Source organism: Hordeum vulgare, chromosome 5H, assembly GCF_904849725.1.
Source record: "Hordeum vulgare subsp. vulgare chromosome 5H, MorexV3_pseudomolecules_assembly, whole genome shotgun sequence".
In the NCBI taxonomy this organism is placed as follows: domain Eukaryota; kingdom Viridiplantae; phylum Streptophyta; class Magnoliopsida; order Poales; family Poaceae; genus Hordeum; species Hordeum vulgare.
Window position 1 is genome coordinate 527,231,085 of NC_058522.1, and position 25,325 is coordinate 527,256,409.

The 25,325-nt window shown below is 44.8% G+C and overlaps 3 protein-coding genes and 2 non-coding genes across 9 annotated transcripts; 2 read left to right on the forward strand and 3 right to left on the reverse strand.

The window, feature by feature from the left end:
• Positions 1–8,486: 8,486 nt before the first annotated feature.
• LOC123452249 (universal stress protein PHOS34-like) lies at positions 8,487–10,532 on the reverse strand. 2 transcript variants are annotated; one of them, XM_045128875.1, is made up of 4 exons: positions 9,986–10,532; positions 9,653–9,878; positions 8,664–8,790; positions 8,487–8,540 (listed from the first exon to the last, which is right to left on the reverse strand). In XM_045128875.1, exons 1-3 carry the CDS (start codon positions 10,482–10,484, stop codon positions 8,697–8,699), a joined length of 819 nt encoding a protein of 272 aa, XP_044984810.1. In that variant the 5' UTR covers positions 10,485–10,532; the 3' UTR covers positions 8,487–8,540; positions 8,664–8,696. The 2 variants fall into 2 exon arrangements, with proteins under 2 accessions (XP_044984810.1, XP_044984809.1); XM_045128874.1 differs by having other exon boundaries at positions 8,487–8,790.
• LOC123400458 lies at positions 9,306–9,502 on the forward strand. The gene has a single exon (XR_006610730.1). It is a non-coding gene; the product is annotated as a U2 spliceosomal RNA (small nuclear RNA).
• Positions 10,533–10,634: 102 nt separating the features above from the next.
• On the reverse strand, positions 10,635–13,967 carry LOC123452248 (tetratricopeptide repeat protein 4 homolog). Of its 2 annotated transcripts, none has more exons than XM_045128873.1 (7): positions 13,529–13,967; positions 13,253–13,444; positions 12,965–13,165; positions 12,736–12,816; positions 11,404–11,548; positions 11,072–11,167; positions 10,635–10,981 (listed from the first exon to the last, which is right to left on the reverse strand). In XM_045128873.1, the coding sequence occupies exons 1-7, from the start codon at positions 13,853–13,855 to the stop codon at positions 10,911–10,913; spliced, it is 1,113 nt and encodes a 370-aa protein (XP_044984808.1). In that variant the 5' UTR covers positions 13,856–13,967; the 3' UTR covers positions 10,635–10,910. The 2 variants fall into 2 exon arrangements, with proteins under 2 accessions (XP_044984808.1, XP_044984807.1); XM_045128872.1 differs by having other exon boundaries at positions 11,072–11,170.
• Positions 13,968–14,055: 88 nt separating this feature from the next.
• Positions 14,056–14,128, forward strand: TRNAR-CCU. Its single transcript has one exon. It is a non-coding gene; the product is annotated as a tRNA-Arg (tRNA).
• Positions 14,129–17,002: 2,874 nt separating this feature from the next.
• Positions 17,003–18,850, reverse strand: LOC123452250. 3 transcript variants are annotated; one of them, XM_045128878.1, is made up of 2 exons: positions 18,533–18,850; positions 17,003–18,284 (listed from the first exon to the last, which is right to left on the reverse strand). In XM_045128878.1, the coding sequence occupies exon 2, from the start codon at positions 18,236–18,238 to the stop codon at positions 17,156–17,158; it is 1,083 nt and encodes a 360-aa protein (XP_044984813.1). In that variant the 5' UTR covers positions 18,239–18,284; positions 18,533–18,850; the 3' UTR covers positions 17,003–17,155. The 3 variants fall into 3 exon arrangements, with proteins under 3 accessions (XP_044984813.1, XP_044984812.1, XP_044984811.1); XM_045128877.1 differs by having other exon boundaries at positions 17,003–18,391; XM_045128876.1 differs by having other exon boundaries at positions 17,003–18,400.
• Positions 18,851–25,325: the final 6,475 nt, after the last annotated feature.

Genomic DNA, 25,325 nt, shown 5'->3' on the forward strand with positions numbered 1-25,325 from the left:
AATGGCAAATCGGTAAGAGACATCATAGATCGCACCATCTCTAATAAAGTACGATTACGACGTTCGGACACACCATTACGCTGTGGTGTTCTAGGCGGTGTCAACTGTGAAACAATTCCACATTGTCTTAAGTGAGCACCAAACTCGAAACTTAGATATTCACCCCCACGATCAGACCGTAGGAACTTGATCTTCTTGTTACGATGGTTTTCAACTTCACTCTGAAATTGCTTGAACTTTTCAAATATTTCAGACTTGTGCTTCATTAAGTAGACATAACCATATCTACTCAAATCGTCAGTGAAGGTGAGAAAATAACGATATCCGCCACGTGCTTCCACGCTCATCGGACCACACACATCGGTATGTATGATTTCCAACAAGTCACTTGCACGCTCCATTGTTTCGGAGAACGGAGTTTTAGTCATCTTGCCCATGAGGCATGGTTCACACGTGTCAAGTGAATCAAAGTCAAGTGACTCCAAAAGTCCATCGGCATGGAGTTTCTTCATGCGCTTTACACCAATATGACCTAAGCGCAGTGCCACCAAAATATGGCGCTATCATTGTTAACTCTAACTCTTTTGGTCTCAATGTTATGTATGTGTGTATCACTATCAAGATTCAATATGAACAATCCTCTCACATTGGGTGCATGACCATAAAAGATGTTATTCATAGAAATAGAACAACCATTATTCTCTGACTTAAAAGAGTAACCGTCTCGCAATAAACAAGATCTAGATATAATGTTCATGCTCAACGCAGGCACTAAATAACAATGATTTAAGTTCATAACTAATCCTGACGGTAACTGAAGTGAGACTGTGCCGACGGCGATTGCATCAACCTTGGAACCATTTCCCACGCGCATCGTCACTTCATCTTTCGCCAGCCTTCGTCTATTCCGCAGTTCCTGTTTCGAGTTGCAAATATGAGCAACAGAACCGGTATCGAATACCCAGGCACTACTACGAGAGCCGGTTAAGTACACATCAATAACATGTATATCAAATATACCTGATTTTTTTTGGCCGCTTTCTTATCAGCCAGATACTTGGGGCAATTGCGCTTCCAGTGACCCATACCCTTGCAATAGTAACACTCTATTTCAGGCTTAGGTCCAGCTTTGGGTTTCTTCGTCGGATTGGCAACAGACTTGCCGCTCTTCTTCGAATTACCCTTCTTGCCTTTGTCGTTTCTCTTGAAACTAGTGGTCTTATTCACCATCAACACTTGATGCTCTTTACGGAGTTCAGACTCTGCGACTTTTAGCATCGCAAACAACTCGCCGGGAGACTTGTTCATCCCTTGCATGTTGTAGTTCAACACAAAGCCTTTATAGCTTGGCGGCAGTGATTGAAGGATTCTGTCAGTGATAGCTTCTTGCGGGAGTTCAATCCCCAGCTCAGCTAGACGGTTTGAGTACCCAGACATTTTGAGCACATGTTCACTGACAGACGAGTTCTCCTCCATCTTGCAAGCATAGAATTTATCGGAGGTCTCATACCTCTCAATCCGGGTGTTCTTCTGAAAGATAAACTTCAACTCCTGGAACATCTCAAATGCTCCATGACGCTCAAAGGGACGTTGAAGTCCCGGTTCTAAGCCATACAAGACTGCACATTGAACTATTGAGTAGTCATCCTTACGTGCTAACCAAGCGTTCTTAACATCCTGATCAGCCGTAGCGGGTGGTTCATCTCCTAGCGCAGCATTAAGGACATAATCCTTCTTCCCAGCTTGTAAGATTAGCTTAAGATTACGAGCCCAGTCTACAAAGTTGCTTCCATCATCTTTCAACTTAGCTTTCTCTAGGAACGTATTAAAATTCAGGATGACTGTCGCGTGAGCCATGATCTACAACACAAATATATTCAAAGTGGAGTTAGACTATGTTCAAGATAATTAGAGTTTAACTTAATCAAATTATTCGCTAAACTCCCACTCAAAAAGTATATCTCTCTAGTCATTTGAGTGGTTCATGATCCACTTACACTAGCTCAAGTCCGATCATCACGTGAGTTGAGTATAGTTTCAGTGGTAAGCATCCCTATGCTAATCATATCATCTATATGATTCATGATCGACCTTTCGGTCTCATGTGTTCCGAGGCCATGTCTGCACATGCTAGGCTCGTCAAGCTTAACCCGAGTGTTCCGCATGCGCAACTGTTTTGCACCCGTTGTATGTGAACGTTGAGTCTATCACACCCGATCATCACGTGGTGTCTCGAAACGACGGACTGTAGCAACGGTGCATAGTCGGGGAGAACACAATTTCGTCTTGAAATTTTAGTGAGAGATCACCTCATAATGCTACCGTCGCTCTAAGCAAAATAAGGTGCATAAAAGGATTAACATCACATGCAATTCATAAGTGACATGATATGGCCATCATCACGTGCTCCTTGATCTCCATCACCAAAGCACCGTCACGATCTTCTTGTCACCGGCGCCACACCATGATCTCCATCAACGTGTCGCCATTGGGGTTGTCGTGCTACTCATGCTATTACTACTAAAGCTACTTCCTAGCAAAATAGTAAACGCATCTGCAAGCACAAACGTTAGTTATAAAGACAACCCTATGGCTCCTGCCGGTTGTCGTACCATCGACGTGCAAGTCGATATTTTCTATTACAACATGATCATCTCATACATCCAATATATCACATCACATCGTTGGCCATATCACATCACAAGCATACCCTGCAAAAACAAGTTAGACGTCCTCTAATTTTGTTGTTGCATGTTTTACGTGGTGACCATGGGTATCTAGTAGGATCGCATCTTACGCAAACACCACAACGGAGATATATGAGTTGTTATTTAACCTCATCCAAGGACCTCCTTGGTCAAATCCGATTCAACTAAAGTTGGAGAAACTGACACCCGGCAGTCATCTTTGAGCAACGGAGTTACTTGTAGCGATGAAACCAGTCTCTCGTAAGCGTACGAGTAATGTCGGTCCGAGCCGCTTCGATCCAACAATACCGCGGAATCAAGAAAAGACTAAGGAGGGCAGCAAAACACACATCTCCGCCCACAAAAACTTTTGTGTTCTACTCGAGAAGACATCTACACATGAACCTAGCTCATGATGCCACTGTTGGGGAACGTCGCATGGGAATCAAAAAAATTCCTACGCGCACGAAGACCTATCATGGTGATGCCCATCTACGAGAGGGGATGTGTGATCTACGTACCCTTGTAGATCATACAGCAGAAGCGTTAGTGAACGCGGTTGATGTAGTGGAACGTCCTCACGTCCCTCGATCCGCCCCGCGAACCGTCCCGCGATCAATCCCACGATCTAGTGCCGAACGGACGGCACCTCCGCGTTCAGCACACGTACAGCTCGACGATGATCTCGGCCTTCTTGATCCAGCAAGAGAGACGGAGAGGTAGAAGAGTTCTCCGGCAGCGTGACGGTGCTCCGGAGGTTGGTGATGATCTTGTCTCAGCAGGGCTCCGCCCGAGCTCCGCAGAAACACGATCTAGAGGTAAAACCGTGGAGATGTGGTAGGGCTGCCGTGGCAAAGTCGTCTCAAATCAGCCCTAAAACCCCACTATATACAGGAGAGGGAGGGGGAGCCTTGCCTTGGGGTCCAAGAACCCCCAAGGGGTCGGCCGAGCCAAGGGGGGAAGGATTCCCCTCCCAAACCGAGTCCTACTTGGTTTGGAAGGTGGAGTCCTTCTTCCCTTTCCCACCTCCTCCTTTTTTTCCCTTTCCTCTTTGATTTTCTTCCCAATGCGCATAAGCCTCTCTTGGGCTGTCCCACCAGCCCACTAAGGGCTGGTGCGGCACCCCAAACACCTATGGGCTTCCCCGGGGTGGGTGGCCCCCCCGGTGAACTCCCGAAACCCATTCGTCATTCCCGGTACATTCCCGGTAACTCCAAAAACCTTCCGGTAATCAAATGAGGTCATCCTATATATCAATCTTCGTTTCCGGACCATTCCGGAAACCCTCGTGACGTCCGTGATCTCATCCGGGACTCCGAACAACATTCGGTAACCAACCATATAACTCAAATACGCATAAAACAACGTCGAACCTTAAGTGTGCAGACCCTGCGGGTTCGAGAACTATGTAGACATGACCCGAGAGACTCCTCGGTCAATATCCAATAGCGGGACCTGGATGCCCATATTGGATCCTACATATTCTACGAAGATCTTATCGTTTGAACCTCAGTGCCATGGATTCATATAATCCCGTATGTCATTCCCTTTGTCCTTCGGTATGTTACTTGCCCGAGATTCGATCGTCAGTATCCATATACTTATTTCAATCTCGTTTACCGGCAAGTCTCTTTACTCGTTCCGTAATACAAGATCCCGCAACTTACAGTAAGTCACATTGCTTGCAAGGCTTGTGTGTGATGTTGTATTACCGAGTGGGCCCCGAGATACCTCTCCGTCACACAGAGTGACAAATCCCAGTCTCAATCCATACTAACTTAACGAACACCTTCGGAGATACCTGTAGAGCATCTTTATAGTCACCCAGTTACGTTGCGACGTTTGATACACACAAAGTATTCCTCCGGTGTTAGTAAGTTATATGATCTCATGGTCATAGGAATAAATACTTGACACGCAGAAAACAGTAGCAATAAAATGACACGATCAACATGCTACGTCTATTAGTTTGGGTCTAGTCCATCACGTGATTCTCCTAATGACGTGATCCACTTATCAAGCAACAACACCTTGTTCATAATCAGAAGACACTGACTATCGTTGATCAACTGACTAGCCAACTAGAGGCTTGCTAGGGACAGTGTTTTTGTCTATGTATCCACACATGTAAATGAGTCTTCATTCAATACAATTATAGCATGGATAGTAAACGATTATCTTGATACAGGAATTATAATAATAACTATATTTATTATTGCCTCTAGGGCATAATTCCAACATGGCCTCCCTGAAGTGGCTTCTGATCTTCTACGGTCGACTGGCTTCTGGTTCTTCCGAGTGAAAGATAACTGTTGAATGGAGGAGAAACCTCCGAGTAGATGATTTGTCGAGTGACTCATGCGCCTTGGTGGTTTCAGTCGAAGTCTTCCTTGCGATCCTTAAGTTCTCCAATGTAGTGTCCTTGGGTAGGGCATGCAGGTCAGGCCTAAGACCCTACCCTAGGTACATCATTAGCCCTCGAATGGATCGACGTTCAAGTAAAGAAAGGGTCGATGCATATTATGATATGACACACAAATTTCGAATGCATTTTAGGGCTTCACAGAAGTATGCGTCGATTGGAATCGTTGTCATTCACCCTCATCGATTCTGTTTTGAAATGAGTCGGAGTGATCTTTAACGCAAATTTAGGATCGAGCGGTCAACAGGATCTCTTGATGTGACGGGTCACTTCGTCAGGTCCGGATTTTACGGGATTCGAAAATTTGATAAGCGCGCTCCGCGCGATGATGACGCAACGACTGGGGTAAGTGGCGGCATGACGCCTCGATTTGCGTGTCGTCTTTATCGCCACGCATCGTGCTTCCTATGAAATCGGGATGCACAGAGATCTGGTGGACCCGCAGGTCAACGACCCACTCAGGCAACTATAAAATGGGACGATGCTAGGGCCGGTACAATGTTCCTCCTCCATTCCCCTCTTTTCATCCGCCTCCTTCGCCTCACGCACGCACTCGGGCAACTATAAAATGGGACGGTGCATGGGCACTACTGACTCGCACCTCGACGAATCCGTCTTCAAATAGTGGGATAAGAAAACTGACATGAGAAATCCCTATAGGAAGGCTATGGCCTCCTTTGCCATGCTCGTCTCTTGAACAATCTAAAATGAGAGAAACGCATGAGTGTTACGACACAAGAGCGCGCCACCGCCATTCCTCCTAAAAAACGTCGTCGACGAGGCTAATCTTTGGGCGATGGCGGGTGCTAAGAAATCAGGGCTTACTGTTTGTCATGAGTGACTGACATGCCGTATTTGTTGTGACAGTTGTAAAACTCTATTCTTCTTTTATTTAATGGATGGGGCAAATCTTTTGCTTCCATTTCAAAAAATAAATAAATCTAACCTACTGGAACCAACAAATCCTTTAGGATCTACAGTATAACAACTGAGAAAAGTTCGAGATAATGGAGAAACAAGCGGAAATGAAAACAAACAAAAAAGGCCTCCCTAACACCTATCCAGGCCACCGAGAAACCCGGGAGAATATCACGTGATACCATCACTCAAGTTCTACCATGATACCAACTTTTAAAAAATCAGATTTATATTTTAAAAAAGAATTGAAAAAATTTGTGAATGTTCATCACACATGTGTCTACATTCCCTAAAAAAATCAGATTAAAATCCAAAATAGATAAAGAGAAAAAAGAGAGAAATCTAGATGTGAATAGAGTGTTTTTTTACACCATTCAAAAAAAAATTAACACATACAATATATAATTGAATTTTTCAAATTGGTATCGTGGTAGCACTTGAGTGATGGTATATTCTTTCCGAGAAACTCTCTCTGTCCCTCACACACGAAGAAACCCAATATAAAAAGGAAAAAAACAAGCAAATGAGCTAGACACAAGCGTTAGAGCATCTCCAACACGTGCGCGATTTTGACGCTGCGTTGAAAAAATCGCTTTTTTTACGCGCGCAGCCGTTGCGGACGCTGTAACGGACGCACAAAAAACGCGTGCGCTATAGTTGGTTCAGGCGCGGAGCAAAACGACATCGCACGCCCGCACCCGCATATGCTTGACAGTGGCGACTCGCGCGCGACTTCCACCAACCGCCGGATCCAGCCGCTCGCGCCGCCGCCCGCACCTTCGCATTTACTCCGCGCGACTTCCACCAACCGTCGGATCCAGCCGCTCGTGCTGCCGTCCGCACCTTCCCATTTACTCCGCGCGACCCCATGGCGTTTCCCCGGCCTATCCCCGCGCACCGCGACTGCTTCCTCCACCTCCTCTCGTCATCGTCGCCCCTTCAACGCGTCATTCATCCGACGAACAGCGCCCGACCGCCCACTCCCGCTCCACGCACACAATATGTTTGACAAAACGTTTGCACCGTATGTATTGCTCCAACTTCACATTTTTAGAAGAATTTGGTGCATGCTGTTTGTAGGTTTACAGAAGGCTTTTGGAGATGAACAAAGCTCGCGGGTTTTCAGGTATGCTTGGCTCAGTAGATTGCATGCATTGAAGTTGAAAGAACTGTTCTAAGACATGACATGAACAATTCCACGGTCAGAAAAAGGGTTTCATTATAATCCTTGAAGCAGTGGCCGATCAAGAGACTTGGATTTAACATCTTTTTTTTGAAACGCGTGGATCTTTGAATGGCATCAATGTTCTTTATCGGTCACCACTCCTGAATAGGATTGCAAATGATGAGCTGCCACGAGTGCAGTTTGTAGCAAATGATCATACGTACAACAACGGCTATTATCTTGCGGATGACATCTACCCAAAGTGATAAACATTTGTGAAGCCGTTGAAAAAACAGAAGGTAAGAAAAAATATTGATTTCCACAATGCTCACGCGGCTGCTAGTAAAGATGTGGGGAGAGCTTTGGGGATTTTGCAAGCTTAATTTGCTATTGTGAAAGGACCAGCTAGATTTTAGAATCAAAAGATTCTTTGATACATTATGAACGCTCGTATTGTCATGCATAATATGATCATCGAGGATGTGCGTGGGCAAGATTTATACTACTTTCAGTATAAGCTCTTGGGACGTCCAGTGTGAATGCGACGGAGGGCTGAAAGGGTGGGCTGATTTGTTGCCTGCTATCATGTCCTTAGACGTGCCGAAATGCATGATAATCTTTAGGAGAATCTGATTGAAGGATGGTGGACATGAAATGATCGACAAAACTAGTGATTTATTGTTAAACTACTTGTTGTATTGAAAGATAAACTATTTGTTTGAATTGTAATAAAATTGAATTATTTATTATTGATTTATTTTTTATGTGTTCGATATTAGTTTTATTTGAGTGTCAAATGTCGTTTGTGCTGGGTGCGCGTGCCTTTTTTACAGCGTCTGCTAGAGTGGCTCACACTCGTGATGTTTTGCAGCGGCTGTTGAAGCGAACGGTTTGCTGCGTGCGGCTGTTGAAGCCAACGGTTTGCTGCGTGTAAAAAGTTACTATTTCAACGTCGTAAAAATGAAATCCAAAATAGGGAAGAGAAAAGTATGACCAACATAAGGGGAAAGAAAGACGCGCCAACTTGAGATTTTTCAGCGCACCGGTTAGAGTTGCTCTTACACAGGCCAAAACAAGACAACCCACTTCCAGCATGAATCTTGAAGCAAAGAAGGAGACACGTCGACTGAGACTTTGCTGAATCTCAATCGACTGAGATTTGAATACTTTCTTCAATAGATCCTGTATTGGTCGTGTATTAGGTGAACGGAACTCTTCGAGATGTGCCTGTTTTTCAGCAGCATCACCGCACCGCACCGCGTCCATGGCAATGTATGCATCGGAACAACTTCACTGAGCAATATTAAACTTTTCAACAAGTGCTTGGCGCCATACAGCAGTTTATTCCCTACATAGAGTACTGCACATGATTCTCAAAAAAAGGAGAAAAAGATGAGTACTGCACATGAGCTCGATCCCATCTTAATTGGAAGCACGAAGCACTTGAGACATTCAGACAAGAAGTCCATACAAACTACCAGACGACAGTAGCAGAGACGGAGCTTCACTTGTGGTGCGCTTTGTTGGGCGGCTTCACGATGAGAACCGGGCAGGAGGCGTGATGGACGAGGTAGTCGCTCACGCTGCCCAGAAACGCCCTGCAACATACCAACACCACAGAGTCAAAGAAAGAGAAGGTTGCTCTCATAGCAAAGAAAGAGGAAAAGCTCACAAATAACCACTCGTATGTTTTTCTAGCCATTGTATTTTCTTCAATACAACATAGCCTTGCTGCACGTGCACGAACAGCTGCTGAAATAATTACAAGATCCACGGCAGAGACAAGCTGAGAATTCACAACATTTGTACATACGAATCTCACGCGGTTACAGGAAACTGGCAGAACCAGCCATGCATTTCAAAAAGCTACCAGGATATTATGAGAAGGCAAATTGCAAGGGAAAACGGAAAAGGAAGCAGGAGCAGAAAAGCCCATGGCGTGAGTCGGTAAGGCCTGCTACGGCTTATCAAACTGGGCCCAAACTAGAAGCGCCGGTGGCATCGCGGGAGCACAGAAGAGACGACACAGCAGGTTTAGTACCACATCGCTGACGGAGGAGCAACGCTCAGGAAGGATGGCTATAAAAGGAGAGCAGGCTCAACGTTGCAACTCATACCTTTCTCGGCCTTTTGGCTAAGATCAAGTGTAGTATCTGTTCTTATCAGTTTAATATCTGATATGTGGACTACATGTCCACAACGATATTAAATTTATTTTTTGTGGGGGAGTGCCCATCACGGTAGCTTGCTGCCGGGGCTCTCGCGTGTCGCCCAGGCGTTGCACTGTTGCCTGGGCCTGTCGCACCCCAACCAAATCAATCAGTGAAATTTTGAAATCTGACATGGTTTGAAACTGTCAGATCTTTTGGTTCGGCACTTAAGTTGTTAAACTGCCCTCAGAATGACAGTATATGTTATAGAAGCTGCTTATGTGCGGTGATCTGATTGGAGCGTACGTACCTTTTGATCTTGCCCAGACCGCGGCTGCCGAGGACGAGGAGGTCGGCGTGCATGTCCTCCACGGCGCGGCAGATGGCCTCCTTGGCGTCGCCCTCCACCACCACCGCAGTGGCGCTCGCCTGCTTCTGCCTGCAGACGTCCAGCGCGACGGACACGACTCGCCGGGAGTTGTCCTCGTGCGTCCTCCTCACGGAGTCCACCGCCGTGGGCGGGACGTACTGTAGGCCTGCTTCCGTTCCGCATGCCCACGCAAACGAGCTCGGTCAGTTAGCGTGAGCGTGCCATATCCCACATGGGTATATGTGCCTGTGTGTGTGACAGGACAGGCGGTACCGTGCCCGGCGACGGGGTAGGCGAAGTGGTCGGCGCGGTGCTGGGCGTGGACGACGACGACGGACGCGCCGGGGTGGTGCCGGACGACGTTGTCGAGCGCCCACGACAGCCCGTGCAGGCTCTCCTCGCTCGCGTCCACCGCCACCACCACCTTCATCGTCGTGCCCTCCGCGCCTCCAGCTCCGGCGCCAGGCAGCATGCCGCTCGCCATGGCCGCGGCCTCGGCGCTCATCTCCTCCATGACGAAGACTTCACTCGCGGTAAGACCGGCACTGACACTGTGACACAGCCTCGAGCGAGCACGTCGACCACTGGCTCCTATAAAAGCGGCGTGTGGCTGTGTTGGGCGGCGGCACCAGAAGAGATAGACACGTCGGGTTTCGACTTGTCTTCGTTGCGCGTGCCAGCCATGTCCACGCCAGCGGCATCCAGGCGAGCTGGCGACACCTGCCGCTCCTATGGTTCCGGTGCGCCAGCGCGTCCCCCAACTCACCAACATCTCGTCTCTTTTTTGTGGGTTGGATACGTACTAGTATGTGAATGTGATGCCGAGAGAAGATGAATCTTTTCTGGGTGAACATCACAGAAAGGTAGTAATTGCCTGATTGAACAACATAATATGATATGGAACAGAAAATAAGACCAGAGGAAATCCCAAAAAGTTCAATCATGCCCACAGCTAAAATTCACATGAAAAATTGCATATTCGGTTGTTTCTCCCTCTAGAAACACACCTCCTGAGCCATCAACCAAACAATGGTTGGAACTTGGAAGACACACAAGTGCTAACTAAGCACAACTCATCTTCTCTGAAGCAGTATAACCTTCTAGGACCATACGACGATTAACAATTCCCAGCTTCTCTTTCCTCATCATATCCATAGCACCACACTGATATGGTGAACTGAACTACCACACTGCAGCTCTACGGTAAAGACCACTTCCCATCCTTGAACTTCGAATAGAAGGCCGACTTCCTCGAAACGACAAAGAACACTGCATGCAGGAATTAGTGCAAGTTCTTATTTGCACTGAATAATGGCATGCGTAAGAATGTGAAAGTATACGCAGGTTCGAGGAACGGACCAGGTACAGCGGGGATGATGTAGTCTTTATGCTGCAGCGCTTCCTGAAGAGTTTTCCCTTCTCTTACTTTGATCCACTTACCAGAGGAGCCCTGGCCTGCTGCACACATTGAAATGGAACACAACTTCTTATCAGCACACATAACACCATTATATCATGTAGTTCTGCTAATGCCAGATGGACAGACTACATACTGAAATTGACAAAATGGTAGCATCATTACAAACTCCAATGTCAAAAGCCCTAGAATGCCTCGCACCGTGCTGTCTTTTTTTTAAAACTGTACAGTATGTAAATGTAGAAAAAAGACCTAAAGAATATGTTTTACATACTTGATGATATAGCTGTGCTGCCCTTGACAGTACTACGTTCTCCATCTTCCCCATCAAGGCTTTCTGGGAGCGACCCTGAGTCGACAGTGCCTTCCAGAAGATATTTTAACAATTCACTTTTGGAGAATGGTGTGCCATCACCGGCCTAGTGTGTCAAATGGTAAAATCAGTTAACCAGCAAGGCAACGAAATATGAAACTAGAAAGTTTTTCTATCCTAAACCTGTGTCAAAGTACTGACAATGGTATGTTGACTGTAATCCTAATTTTGAATGAAAAAGTCAAAAATTGGACTGGATAATGCTAATGACGATCAACATGATAGTACTGAAATCTGAATTGTCAACAACTCCAAGTTTTCTCACATGAGTCTGAGTTCTGACACTGTTAAAATTGGTAAAGGATAATGCTACAATTTTCAGAATATTGCCACAGAGGCTGGAGCTATCATGTCGACATTCTATTGTCAGATAAACCATTTACCAACAACAACACTTAACTACTTCAGTGCAGCAATAACAAAACTGATGTTGCATACTTGCATCCCCCAAAACCTAGTATCACAAAAGGGTATGGATCAGAAGGACAATGACCTCTAGTGAAAAATAAATCAGCTACACATCACAAGGGTCATCAGTTTTTTTTTTAGGTTTTATGAAGAGGTCGTGCCTCATGACATTTAGAAGAAGAAAATCTTATATCTGTAGATGCTAGCACTTTGCAGAAGGTAGATGTTAACTCTCAAGTCTCAAGTAGTGACAGTTATGTTGACTGTAATAATAGTTGTAAATGAAGGATAAAAAATCCTACAGATTGGTGAAATTTCAAGATAACTTCAAAAAGTGGCCTGGATGCTGCTGCTAATGATGGCACTGAAATCTGAATTTTCAATAGCTCCTACTTTTCTGACATGAGTCTGCCACTTCTAAAATTGGTAGAGGATAAACCTACCATTTTTAGAATGTGGCCACAGAGGCTAGAGCTATCATCTTGACATTCTATCACCGGACAAATAAAATTACTAATAACACTCTATAGCAATAGCATAACTTATGTTGCATTCCCCAAAATTGAGTATCACAAAAAGGTATGGATCGAAAAAACTTGGCCCAGAATCATCTAGTGGAAAAATAGATCAGAAGGACAATGTGTGTAGTATAAACACAGCACAGTGGCATCAATGCTTTGCTTTTATGGTGTATGACAAGGCCATGGCTCATGCCTCATGACATTTTGATACAGAAATTTTGATCATCTTTAGGTGCTAGCACTTTGCAGAAGGTACAGCCTTACAGGTTAAGTCTCAATTAAAATTCAAAGTGTGTAAGCAAACCTGACAATACATCTCAATAGCCTCCCTTGTGTAAGCATGGTTCTCATCCCATGGCAAAGGCGGGGAACTTTCTGAGAACATGTTTGATAGTTAAGATAACAAGAATTCAGGAAACCAAGTAAAGTATCTATGTTCTATGCATCCCTTCTTCTTTTTTTGTGATGAAAGTATCTATGCATATTCTTGTACATACTATCAGAAAAAGTATCATGTGACTTTCCAAGGATATGAGATCAAGGTGGTCCGAGAACAGATCAGTCTCCGGAAAATCCTCGATAAAGTCGCTCGACATGACCTCCGGGTAGAGCAGAAGAACTGGCCAGTGGAGCAACCCCTGGTCATCCAGCTTCGGCTTCTTTACCCTGGTGAGCTCCTGATACGCTGCCTTCCCCAGCCTCAGCCCTCTCTTCTCTATAGCAGCAGCAAGCTCCTATATGCGTCTAATACCGTCAATCACACACATCGGAAAACAATAAGGCAATAATACTCAACTCCCAATTTGGAACACAGAAGAGACCTTTGCTGCGGATATGGCCTGTTCAACCTTGGCCCTTTTAAGATCTCGCTCGCGCTGCTGCGCCTCCACCTGCGCGAGGAATTTCTTGAGCTCCTCGCTGGCGGGGTCATGCTCGAGCCCCCGCCGGCAGAAGGACGCCGCCTCAGGCAGCAGGTCGAGAGCAAGCGCGGCCTTCGCCGCCCGGTAGTGCGCCTGGCTACACGAAGATGTCACGCATCACACGGCGGCCTCCACACCAAATCGGACGAATTGGAGCAAGGGAGGCGTAATCTAGACCTTGAGGTTGGCGGGGGAGAGCCGGACGGCCTGCTCGGCGTCGTCGAGGGCGCGGCGGTGGTTGCCGAGGAGGAGGTTGACGTGCGCGCGGTTGGCGAAGAGGACGGAGGCGTCGGGGCTCGGCGGGGAGAGGGCGCCCATCTGGGCGATGGCCTTGGTGTAGCAGTCGACGGCGTCGGGGTAGTGCTTCCGGCCCTTCTTGACGAACTGGTTGCCCTCCTCCCTGTACTCGCGCGCCGCCGACTCCTTGATGGCGGCGATGGCGTCCAGGTCGGCCTTCTCGCCCTCCGTCAGGGGCTCCGACCCGGGCTCCATCAGCAGCGCCATGTCGTCGGCGAAGGCGCTCTCGATCTGGGTGGATCGGCGGCGCCGCCTCTGGACTCCTTTCCTCTGCTGTCCCCGCCGCCGCTTCCGGTGCTTCTAGTGGGCTTCGGAAAGGGTTTCTGCTCCGTCCAAACAGGGCTCCATAAATGAATGTGGGAAATAACAGTTGTTAAAATGATTGCGTGGCTCCTCTCAGCACTAAAGCGCCTGTAGCTCAGTGGATAGAGCGTCCGTTTCCTAAGCGGAAGGCCGTAGGTTCGACCCCTACCTGGCGCGTTATCTGTTTTGCTTAGGAGGCTTTAATTTTTGGCCCTCAGATTGATAGCACTAGCACATGACGGGAAATGAAACTACTGATTGGATTGCCATCTGGTTTTCGTATAAAATTACTTTGAACATTTCTTACTCTTCGTCCGTGCTGTGTTTCCCCGTCAAAATTGTTTTCAACATCCATCCATACAGCATCGGGCTCGTCTCCATAACGAAATACAGTACTCCATGATTGCTCAAGATTTAATAGGTTTGTCCTTTTTTTCCGTTATAACAAGCGCGCTGCTAGGGGTGTTTAACAGACAGTTTGAACACAAGACATGTTTTCTTACTGTTTCAATGGTTTCCTTGGGCTGTACTATAATGTACAGGGTGAGCTTTACATATTGAGAATTCATGTTACTGAAATACTGCAGGCGGGTCCAAGGAACGCTGGAGCAAACTGAAAAAAAACAAACAGAATGATATATACAGATGCCTCGTATGTTCCATTTCCGAACCGTCGATTTCTACGACGCCACAAAATTGAACATATAATACCAATCATAAATTGTAAAACTACTGTTACAGGTACGCGATTATGCTCGCTGCCATATATGTGGAACACGATAATGCCGAAGAGCAGGGTGAAGCTATTGTGGGGAAGAACCCACAATAGAATGATAGGAACTGGAAATAATAGAATGATAGCACTAGCAGATGCCTCGTATGTTCCATTTCCAAAACGTTAATTTCTATGACGCCACAAAACTGAACATATAATACCAATCATAAATTGTAAAACCACCGTTACAGGTACACGATTATGCTCCATGTCGTACATGTGGAACACGATAATGCCCAAGAGCAGGGTGAAGCTATTGTGGGGAAGAACCCGCAATTTCTATTGGCTTACATGAGCAGTCAGATCGGCATCATGCCATCTGAACTTGCTGCTCTTTTAGGCAAAAAATACACTGTCATGGTTACTCCAAGCAGCAAATCGCTTGGCGGCGATCACAATTATTTCCCAAATGAAAAAGGCTAAGCCTTTACGGGAGATGTCATCATCAGTCTTTGGAGCTCAGTACTTCTTCGGTGGCTAAAGAAGATGCCCAGTGTTCTTTCTCAAGAACTTTGTCAGCTGGCATACCATAGAGTAGCCTTAACGCATCGCCCCACCTGCCAGCTCGAGCTCAAAATAAATAATATTCCAAATGTACTAGTACTAGCTATGAACCTTTTAGTTTTCATTGTTGCCATTTTCATGCATTCAAGCAGAGGGTCAAAAAGATTTGAAGAAGAAAGAAAGCAAAACAACCAAGGGCTTCTCGCATGGGTGAATAAAGATGCAGTCTGCTAAGAATGACAGACAGTATTTCTTAGTCTAGACCGTGGACGTTGTGGGTCAAGGTCAATGTAGTTTAGATCATGTAGTCCATGTCATGATTCTGTGCGCTGTATCTAAAGACATGGTCACTGTTACTCCTTATTAGAATGACTACTGAATTATAATCGACACGTCAGTGTTATATTGTGCAAACTCTTTCCCATTTTTTAATGTTTTCGCTTCTGCAGCCCAAGCAACCAATGATAAAATACCACACCAGGTAAATCAGTTCAAGCAATCAAGTAACGCACTCAGATTCAAGTGGCCAAGATACAATAGCATACTGTGCAAATTGATTGCTGCAGATTACAACTATCCTTACAAAATGCATGCCCATAAAAAGAAACTAAAGGACGCTAGCGATGCAGAAAAACAAAAACATCAACTACAACTGGCCGTAAGAAACCTGGTCCAATAAAAAAACCAGGCTGAATGTTCTGGTCATACATATCAACTATGCGAGTTCTCACGAAATGCACAAGATGGCATTCTCATGAAATGCACAAAAGTGTCATCGATAAAAAGGAGAGTAGATCCATCAAACAATTTGGTTCCAAGCCCAGACGAAGCGAAACATGGAGGCGTTAAGGATTAACCGTGTTTGCCCCAGATAGTAAGGGTACGATGGGTTTAAAAACAACTGCTGGAGGATACATCACCTGCCACCATACCACACAAATCAGACATTAGACAACGCAAATTTCTACTTACATCGATTTAAACACTGGTTTCAAGTCTGACAACCATAAATAGAAAATAACGCAAAACAACAAATCAAGACTAAAGAGAAAGTTAAGAGAAACTGCAGTCTTATTGGAGAACAACATCAATCGACACTTATTTGTCTTATACATACAAGGAAACATGATCTAACCAACAGAAGCAAAAAAACAGATGCCCATGAAGATGGTATACTCGCATTGATGAAGGAAAGAGCAGTAACCAAGTGCAGCAAAGAAATCAACTGGCCTTCTTCACTGAAGATGGTATACTCGCATTCAACCGAATCACTGTCGAAGCCTTTCACAACCTGATGCCCATGATCACTGTTTATTATCTGTAAAAATGCTAGACACACGGAATGCCGCCTCACAGACTTTACGGGCTGAGCTGTCCTATTTCAATTGGCCTAAGTAAACTTCTCCTAATTAACCCTCATCCCACCCCACAGTTTAGCCGGTGGTCTGGGCGCCCAGCCCGTAAAAACCATAATTGTACGTCACAGACTTTTCCCCCTGTTACAATTAACAAGTGTGCAGCTTCTTTCCCTCAAAAAAAGATGTGTACAGCCACTAGCTCCACCATACACTTGGTAAGTAATTCAAACAAATTTATTACACAATTCAAATTATACCTCAATCAACAACAGGTTGTGACAAGGGTGTGGCGTGACGCCGCATCCCGGCGTAACTAGTAGAACATGTAGTAACAAGAATATGAAATTGTAAATAGCGAACAATTAATATATTATGACCCATCTCACAATCTCGCAAAGTTTCTTGAAGCCCGTATGATCTTAACTCATAGTCCCCTTCTCTTGTCTATTGTCTTCTAACTCAGAAAAAAAATACATTATTTGAATGCAATGACCAACCAAAATGCTGCTTACATCATCTTATTATACTTGTTCTTACAACCAAAATGCAATGACCAAGGAAGGACGCTTACAACCAGAATGCGACTGGATTCTTCAAGAATCCACTGTCTTTACCCCGCGTCTTGGGCAATTTAAAGGATCGAACCCAACGGCGCTTGCTGATCCCGAGGTCACCATTCTTGTGGTACCTGGGGGAGAATGTTGTCAATCGAAGCTGATGGCGCGAGCCTCGCGAGAGGCACTCCACGAGGCAGAAGCGACTCTTGTGCCCCGTCCCTAAGTAGACGAGGGATGCGCCGGTATGCATCTCGGTAGGGTCGCGGCAGAAGAGCTTCTCCCTGCTGAGCTTCCACGCCGGGGCCGGCCAGCGGGCGTCGTCGAGGGACGGCACTCGGCAGCAACAGATGTGGCCGACGGTTGCCGGGTCATCGGTGAGCCCGACCCAGGCATCCAGCCTATGATCGTAGTGACCGTGGCCTTTGAACGGCAGCTCCCACTCGCGGTGTGCCGTCCACTCGGGGTCATCGGTGTCCACCCCCGTGTCGCAGGTGAAGGTGTGGCCGATGTCACGCCCTTTGACCTTGACAGTGACAAAGAGAGTCCGTCCGTCGGGGTGCACAGCGTGGGAGGTGACACGGTGATCCCCGAAGGGTGGCGGCGTGAGGCAGTGCCAGGACCACTCCTCGGGCACTTTGCACCAGAGCACTTCAGATCGTGGCGGAGCAGGGCGGAGCACGTGGAACTTACGAAAACCCAGCTTGAAGAGACTGTCGCCGACGGGCACATGGATCGGGATGGTAGTTATCTCTGTCGGAGGGCCGAAGGTCAGGCACCGAGTCTGGACGTCAAAGACCGGGGTGTAGCGCCAGGGCGTCAGGTGCAGGGCCATGATCTTGGTGCCAAAGGCCGCCGCGAAGTGCCAAGGCCCGTTGTGTGGCGCCTCTAGGCGGAGGACCGGCGACGGTAGGCGCCGCGGCTCCTGCTCATCTGAATCGAAGTCGGCGTCGGTGGCACCATGGTCGTCCGTCAAGTCTACCTCGTAGATGCTGTATCCCTCTTTCCAATCTTCAGTGACAAGGTAGAGGCGCCGCTGACGAGGACGCTTGGCTGCACGTTCGCCGACGCCGCCACGGGCTGGGCGCTTGGGCATGCTTTTCCTTATAATCTTTCCTCTACGTCTTTATTTTTGACAGGCCCTGTGATTGATGTATCTGATCCTGTTAGTCCTTGCTTCTCCTATATATATAAAAAAAAACACCAGCGATTCCTCTTCGTGCCTAACAGAGCCGCCGAACCTCGGACTCTGCAATTCCTATCCGAATAGAAATCAGTCATCACTCCCTCAAAAAAAAAAAAAAAACGTCGCCGTGCTACTCTGATCTGCTCCTACCATCGTACGATCTGAAACCGAACTGAATCGGGAAAAATAATTCAGAGTACGCACCTCCAACGAAGTAGTTCGATCGGCAAGGAAAGCGGCATCAAATCAGACTTGCTAGCAGATTTGTTTGCCGAGCGGAGAAGGAAGACTTCGCAGATCGATTTGGCGTCCGTGTCCAACAAAGTAAGCAAAATCAAATCAGATTTGTTTGCCGAGCGGAGAAGGGGATATGCAGATCGATTTCGCGTCCGGAGAAGGGCATATGAAGATCGATTTCGCGTCCGGAGAAGGGGATATGAAGATCGATTTGAGATGTGGACTTGGCGTGGCGAGTGAAGAAGGGGAATACATGACAGCGTTGAGCGTGGCGGCGAAGGCCGGACGTTCTATAGCTTTAGGGCTATATACGGGGGGTGGGGGAAATATCCTGTACTCACAGCCTGTTTGGTTCGGGAATATTATGGAAAGGGAATTTAAGTAATAAGTAACACTAGCAAAATGGCCCGTACGTTGTCACAGAAGAAAAAAAAAACATAATCTTCAATAATGATGACCACATTATGTTTACATATCATCGCTTGATTTAGAATTTTTGTGCACAAATGCAAAAAAATGTTTCTTTTTCTAAATTTATTCAAAAATTGAAGCAATCTTTACATTTTCAAAAAATATATATCATGGTTGTCAAAAATTTTGGTAACTCGAAGATTTATTCTGAATTTCAAGATTTTTTTTAGAAAACATACAATAATAATCCGATCCATCCAACAGTTAATTCTTCAAAATTCGTACATGTATATTGTCACAAAGACTTATAAGCATTAATGTTTAACTACATACATTAGATCTTTCGTGAACAATTTTACAAATATGGGAATAATTTTAAAATCGAGAACATTTTTTACAATTCACAAACATTCATTACAAATCATGAATATTTTTTATATTTCAAACGGGTTTAAATATTTTCTTTTGAATAGACGAACATAATTTTTTATGTTGGAGGATTTTATTTTAAATTTACAAACATTTTTTGAAACGCATGAAACTTTTCTGAATAAACAAACATTTTTATAAATCAGTCATATATTTATTAAATTCATAGACATTGTTTTGGAATTTGCAAAAAAATATTAAATCAGGCGCTTTTTTTGAATCCTATTTTTAATTCAAAATAAAAATTCGTCAGCATTTTAATTCAAAATTCCTATCTTTTAAGATGCAAAAGTTTTTGTAATTCTAAATTATTTAACTTATAAATAAAAAAAATGGAACGGAAAATTTTAAATAAATAAAAAGAAACTAACAAAACATGCATTAGCTATTTTTAAAATTTTAGGACATTTTTTAAATGCATTAACATATTTTGATTTGGAAAGCATTTTGTTAAATGCCTTTAATAATTTTTAATACATGGAATTTTATTTGAGATCATGGACTTTGCTTATTGTACAAACATTTTTTCTAAAACTGCAAACATTTTATTGTATATGCGAGTATTTTTTACAAAACACCGAGCAATTTTTGAAGTCACAAACATTTTAATTTTTTAAATATGTTGATTTATATTTTTCAGTTTATTAAAATTTTAAAGATTATTTGAAGTTCTAAATTATTTAAAATAAAAAATAAATAAAACGGAACTGAAAATAAATAAATAAACGGAACTAAAATTGGCGCCTCTGCATGAGCCGGCCCATATGGTGTGCTGGATATTCTCCGAGCGTGCAGAGCATAATATAGGAGGTTTTTACATGGGCCGGCCCAGTCCAAGATTTTTCGCTTTGTGAAACGTTTTCTATTACTTACCGGTGGCATGGTGGGTAATTTACGCAAAATTTAAGAGTAATTTTCAAGACGGACGACCAGAAACCGAATTTGCTTTATTATTATAGGGAGAGATATAATCCATTTTTTGGTTGGAAGGCAAGAGAGCCTTCCCCTATTAATTGATGTGGAAAGTTATTTTCTTTTAAATTCCTTTTACTAATTCCCATCACACACCAAACATGAAATTGGGACTAAAATTCAACTTCCCATGCCTAATCCTTTACTAAACTCCAACGTATAAACTTTCATTCCCTTTACTCATTCTAGCCAAACACGCTGTGAAGGATTGGGTGCTCCTGTTGCTCTCTGCACAGTCCAATCGTTAGATACTGAATTTAGGGACCAGATGGAACCTGAACACCTCACACGTAAAATTTGCAAAAGGATCCCTGTGGAAGTACAAAATAGCTGCGTTGGCCTCAAAACGTCATGCACACCCTAGCAACCATGCCTGTTCACGCTTTAAGATGGACTAGCGGCGAAGATGCGCGGCGTGCGTCGCTCCCATCGAAAGTCTCATTTATATTTCGAATAAGTACTTCAATTTTATTTTTATTGCATGCATATAATCTTTTTCATGTTTAGCTGGTTGGATTTTTTGGGGGGTTTTATAAGAAGGAAATGAGGTGTAGTTTCGTTTTGGCACGATTCACTGGTGTAATAAAGTTATTTATAACACGTTTAAATCTGTCGTAGTTGTTCTTTTGTCTATACGTGTAGAGATGCTTGACTTGTTTTTTGTATAGAGCGACAAAGACCATTCTCGATGGAGTCGTAGTTGTTCGATCGACAAGAAAAGCACAATCAAATCAGATTTGTTTGCCGACCGGAGGAAGGGATATGCAGATCGATTTCGCGTCCGGAGAAGGGGTTATGCAGATCGATTTGAGATGTGGACTTGGTGTGTCGAGTGAAAAAGGGGAGGGCTCTGGAGCTCATATGCTCCCTGATGTAAGAGTAGCACAAAAAATAAAACCCAAAAGTTCTGAATTCTTTTTTGGTACTAGCAAAAGGGCCCGTGCGTTGCAACGGGGAAAAGAATACCACTCACTTTTAATTTACAAAAATGGTCTATAATTTAGGTATTTGTACCTACGACCCAAACAAAGATGATGCTAGACTACAAAAATGCAGTTCAAGATTCCACGAGTCTTTTATTTAAACACGGCTTGCATGTAGAATTAATACATACAAAGAAACGGTCAAGTGGTGTTAGAGCATATATCTCCATATGTGGTTTTGGTAATTGATGACAATTCCTATGGACTAATGGTTGCCTTAAGTTACATTTATAGGATTTGTCCGTAGGCACTTCTTGAAGTCCATCTGTTGGGTTCAAGGAGTTTATATGATGACCAAGATGGTATTCAAGGTATTATCCAAAGAATGGTCATAGAGACACATGGTTGATCAAGATCTCAGACAAAGAGTAAATCAAGATGATCAACACACAAAAGCGTACAAGATGTACCGAGAGGGATCAAGTGATCCCATGGTATGGTAAGCATTGTCCATTACGTATTTGTGTACTAACCCATGGTCTTCGTGAGAGTTCTATGTGGGGGTTAGGTGTGTTTCCATGGGCTTGCGTCAAAGGGAAGATCTCATACAACCCATGAAGTATGACGTCGATGACCAAGATGGTATTCAAGGTATTATCCAAAGAATGGTCATAGAGACACATGGTTGATCAAGATCTCAGACAAAGAGCAAATCAAGATGATCAACACACAAAGCGTACAAGATGTACCGAGAGGGATCAAGTGATCCCATGGTATGGTAAGCATTGTCCATTACGTATTCGTGTACTAACCCATGGTCTTCGTGAGAGTTCTATGTGGGGGTTAGGTGTGTTTCCATGGGCTTGCGTCAAAGGGAAGATCTCATACAACCCATGAAGTATGACGTCAAGTTGTGATAGTCATCAAGATTGTGATGTGCAAGTTCAAGTGGATCAGCACGAAGATATCATGCTTGAAGCTTGCCGTCCATTGTGGTGGCAATGGACTTGTGAAGATATGCTGAAGAGTGGCTCACCCATAGTGAGTATGGGGGAGCAATCAACTAGTCTTCATCAAGCCAACACAATCAAGAAAGGTGGTCCATCTTGAGGAAGCCAAGATCATCATCATCTAGCTCAAGAGGACGAGGTGCAAGGTATAGCTTTGCCCTTGATAGGTTTTCTGTTTAGGATAGATTGCTGTACTATCAAGGAGTCTCTCAAGTGAGTAGTTTGATCGTATCAATCGTTGAGAGCTCAAACCATTTGCATCCTTGCATCATACTTCTTGGTTCTTGTTTGGTGTTTCTCTTTGTGAGTTTTAGAGCTTGTGGTCATCTTCGTGACAAGCTCGAGTTCATCGAAAATGGAGTCCATATGCATCTACTATGATGTTTTCGATGTTGGAGTTTTTGCCGGTTCTTCGTTCATAGAGGACTCACATCTCTATATCTTTGGCATTTTCATAACTGCATGGTCTTAAAATTTGGAATAGCCCTTGTCGTCCTGAATCCAACAAGCTTGGGTTTGCTCGATTCGGAGCTCGTATGCGAAAGTTATGGTTGTTTCAGTGGCGAGCGGTAGTACCGCTGGACCTAGCGGTAGTACCGCTAGAGTTGGCGGTAGTACCGCTGGCCCTAGCGGTAGTACCGCTAGCTGGCGGTAGTACCGCCCCTGGTCAGCGGTAGTACCGCTCCAGGAGCTTAGTACCGCCTGCCTAGCGGTTGTTCGTGGACGGACCTTTTTGCGAAGACTTTCTTGACGGTGGTAGTGCCTTTGCACTACCAGGGGCCCAGCGGTAGTACCGCTGGAGTGCCAGCGGTAGTACCGCTAGCTGGCGGTAGTACCGCTGGAGTGCCAGCGGTAGTACCGCTGCAGCCAGCGGTAGTACCGCTGGAGCTCGGGCAGAGAGTGAGGGTAACGGTCTGATTCCTTCCCCCACTATATAAAGGGGGTCTTCTTCCCCCTTGGTTTTATCCATCCGTTGAGCTCTTGTTCTACCTCCATTGTTGACATTCTTAGAGCTTGCTTACTCTCAATCCCTCCAATGATTCTTGCTTGTTCTCGAGGGAAAAGAGAGAGGAGATCTAGATCCACATCTCCACCAATCACTTTCTCCTCTATGTGAGGGGAACCCCTTGGATCTTGATCTTGGAGTTCTTTGTGAGCTCCTTGTTCTTCCTCTCATATTTCTCCATAGCTTTCGTTGTTGTGGAGGGATTTGAGTGTGAGGGACTTGACCACTTCGTGTGTTCTTGCCATTGCATTAGTTGCATCGGTTTGAGTTTGAGTTCTCCACGGTGATACGTGGAAGTGAAGTTTGAGAAGCTTATTACCTTTGGTACTTAGTATCCTAGATATTGTTCTTCGTGGATGCTTTGGCGTCCTAGAAGCTTGGTGGTGTCTCTAAGCTCAATCATTGTGGTGTGAAGCTCCACGCAAGCGTCGGGGTCTCCAATTAGGTTGTGGAGATTGCCTCGAGCAATTTGTACGGGTACCAGTAACCGCCCCCAAGGGTTGCCACGTGTACGGGTTCGGTGACCGCCCCCAAGGTTTGCCATTTGTACGGGTTCGGTGACCGCCCTCAAGGGTCCCTTAGTGGAATCACGGCATCTTGCATTGTGCGAGGGCGTGAGGAGATTACGGTGGCCTTAGTGGCATCTTGGGGAGCATTGTGCCTCCACACCGCTCTAACGGAGATTAGCATCCGCAAGGGTGTGAACTTCAGGATACATCATCGTCTCCCTGTGCCTCGGTTATCTCTTACCCGAACCCTTTACTTATGCACTTTACTTTGTGATAGACATATTGTTTATTGTAATATATCTTGCTATCACTTAGTTGTTTATCTTGCTTAACATAAGTTGTTGGTGCACATAGGCGAGCCTAGTTGTTTGTAGGTTTTGTGCTTGACATATTAAACGTTAGTTTTATTCCGTATTTTTTCAAGCCTAAACCTTAATTATTTTAAAGCGCCTATTCACCCCCCTCTAGGCGACATCCACGTCCTTTTCAAGTGGTCTTCAATTTCGTCTCCAATCCTCATTTTGCTGAGATATTCATCGACAATCCAGATCAGTACTGGTATGAAAGAAAGACGGATAATGCATTATTGATTAAGATTGCATCCTATATAGTAATTTTTAAATGTTTAACAGGCAAAATAACATCATATTCAGATTCAACATATATTTCTAATCAAAATCCATATATAACATGTTAAATTTTGAGTTATGGTTTAAAAGATATGAGTATTTAAAATAATATTTGATATGTACTGCGTGTTTAATGTTAAAAATATCAAGGGGTTTTCTATAAAATAGCATGGCGGACTAAGAATACCTATTTCTTTTATTAATACTAGCAAAAATGCCCGTGCATTGCAACGGGAGAAAAAGTATACACGATCCTCCGAAAAAAACACATCTAAGTTGATAAACATGAAACTGAAATTTTGTTACAACGCCAATCCAAATTTGGTGAGAGAATGCTTAAATTCAGAAGCTACTAACCTGTTTGAAGCTGCGCCATCTGGCTCCATCAGCACGACCAGTGCGTTCTACTCGTCGTGAAGCCTGCCCACTATGTCTCCTCCACCATAATCTCCATGATCTAGGATTTCTGTACGCCTCAACTTCCTGACTACACAAGTGAAACAGTTAGAGAAAGAGAGAGAGAGAGAGGAGGACGAGGGAAGGGAGGGAGAGACATGCGATGGAACCTGTGAATCAATGGATGAGACGGCAACGGGAGGAAACGGCTAGAGTGTTGCTGTCCACGAACGGCGGCAGCGCGTTCTCGGCGCGAGGGGCGGCATCGCCTTTCTGTGCTTCTCGTTCCAGGAACCAGCGATCGTACCAGGCAGGTCAAATAACGACCAGAGGCAAAAACGTCCTATAAAATATGACGTGAAGGCCCAAACCTAGAAAATGAGAGAAAAACTTCATTTGTGTCATTTAATCTAGTTATCAATGAAAGATGTGTCATCTAATCAAACGGAAAAAAAGGTGTGTCATAGGATCAAAG

Excerpts from the sequence above, each read along its gene's own strand:
- LOC123452249 (XM_045128875.1), bottom strand. The coding sequence starts at position 10,484 with ATGTTGGTGAGTTGGGGGACGCGCTGGCGCACCGGAACCATAGGAGCG. Across the intron at positions 9,879-9,985 it reads CTACCCCGTCGCCGGGCACG|GCCTACAGTACGTCCCGCCC; the intron begins GTACCGCCTGTC and ends GAACGGAAGCAG. Across the intron at positions 8,791-9,652 it reads GGTCTGGGCAAGATCAAAAG|GGCGTTTCTGGGCAGCGTGA; the intron begins GTACGTACGCTC and ends GGTATGTTGCAG.
- LOC123452250 (XM_045128878.1), bottom strand. The coding sequence starts at position 18,238 with ATGCCCAAGCGCCCAGCCCGTGGCGGCGTCGGCGAACGTGCAGCCAAG.
- LOC123452248 (XM_045128872.1), bottom strand. The coding sequence starts at position 13,855 with ATGGCGCTGCTGATGGAGCCCGGGTCGGAGCCCCTGACGGAGGGCGAG. Across the intron at positions 12,817-12,964 it reads TCTCGGACCACCTTGATCTC|ATGTTCTCAGAAAGTTCCCC; the intron begins ATATCCTTGGAA and ends TAACTATCAAAC. Across the intron at positions 11,549-12,735 it reads CTATTGAGATGTATTGTCAG|GCCGGTGATGGCACACCATT; the intron begins GTTTGCTTACAC and ends TTGACACACTAG.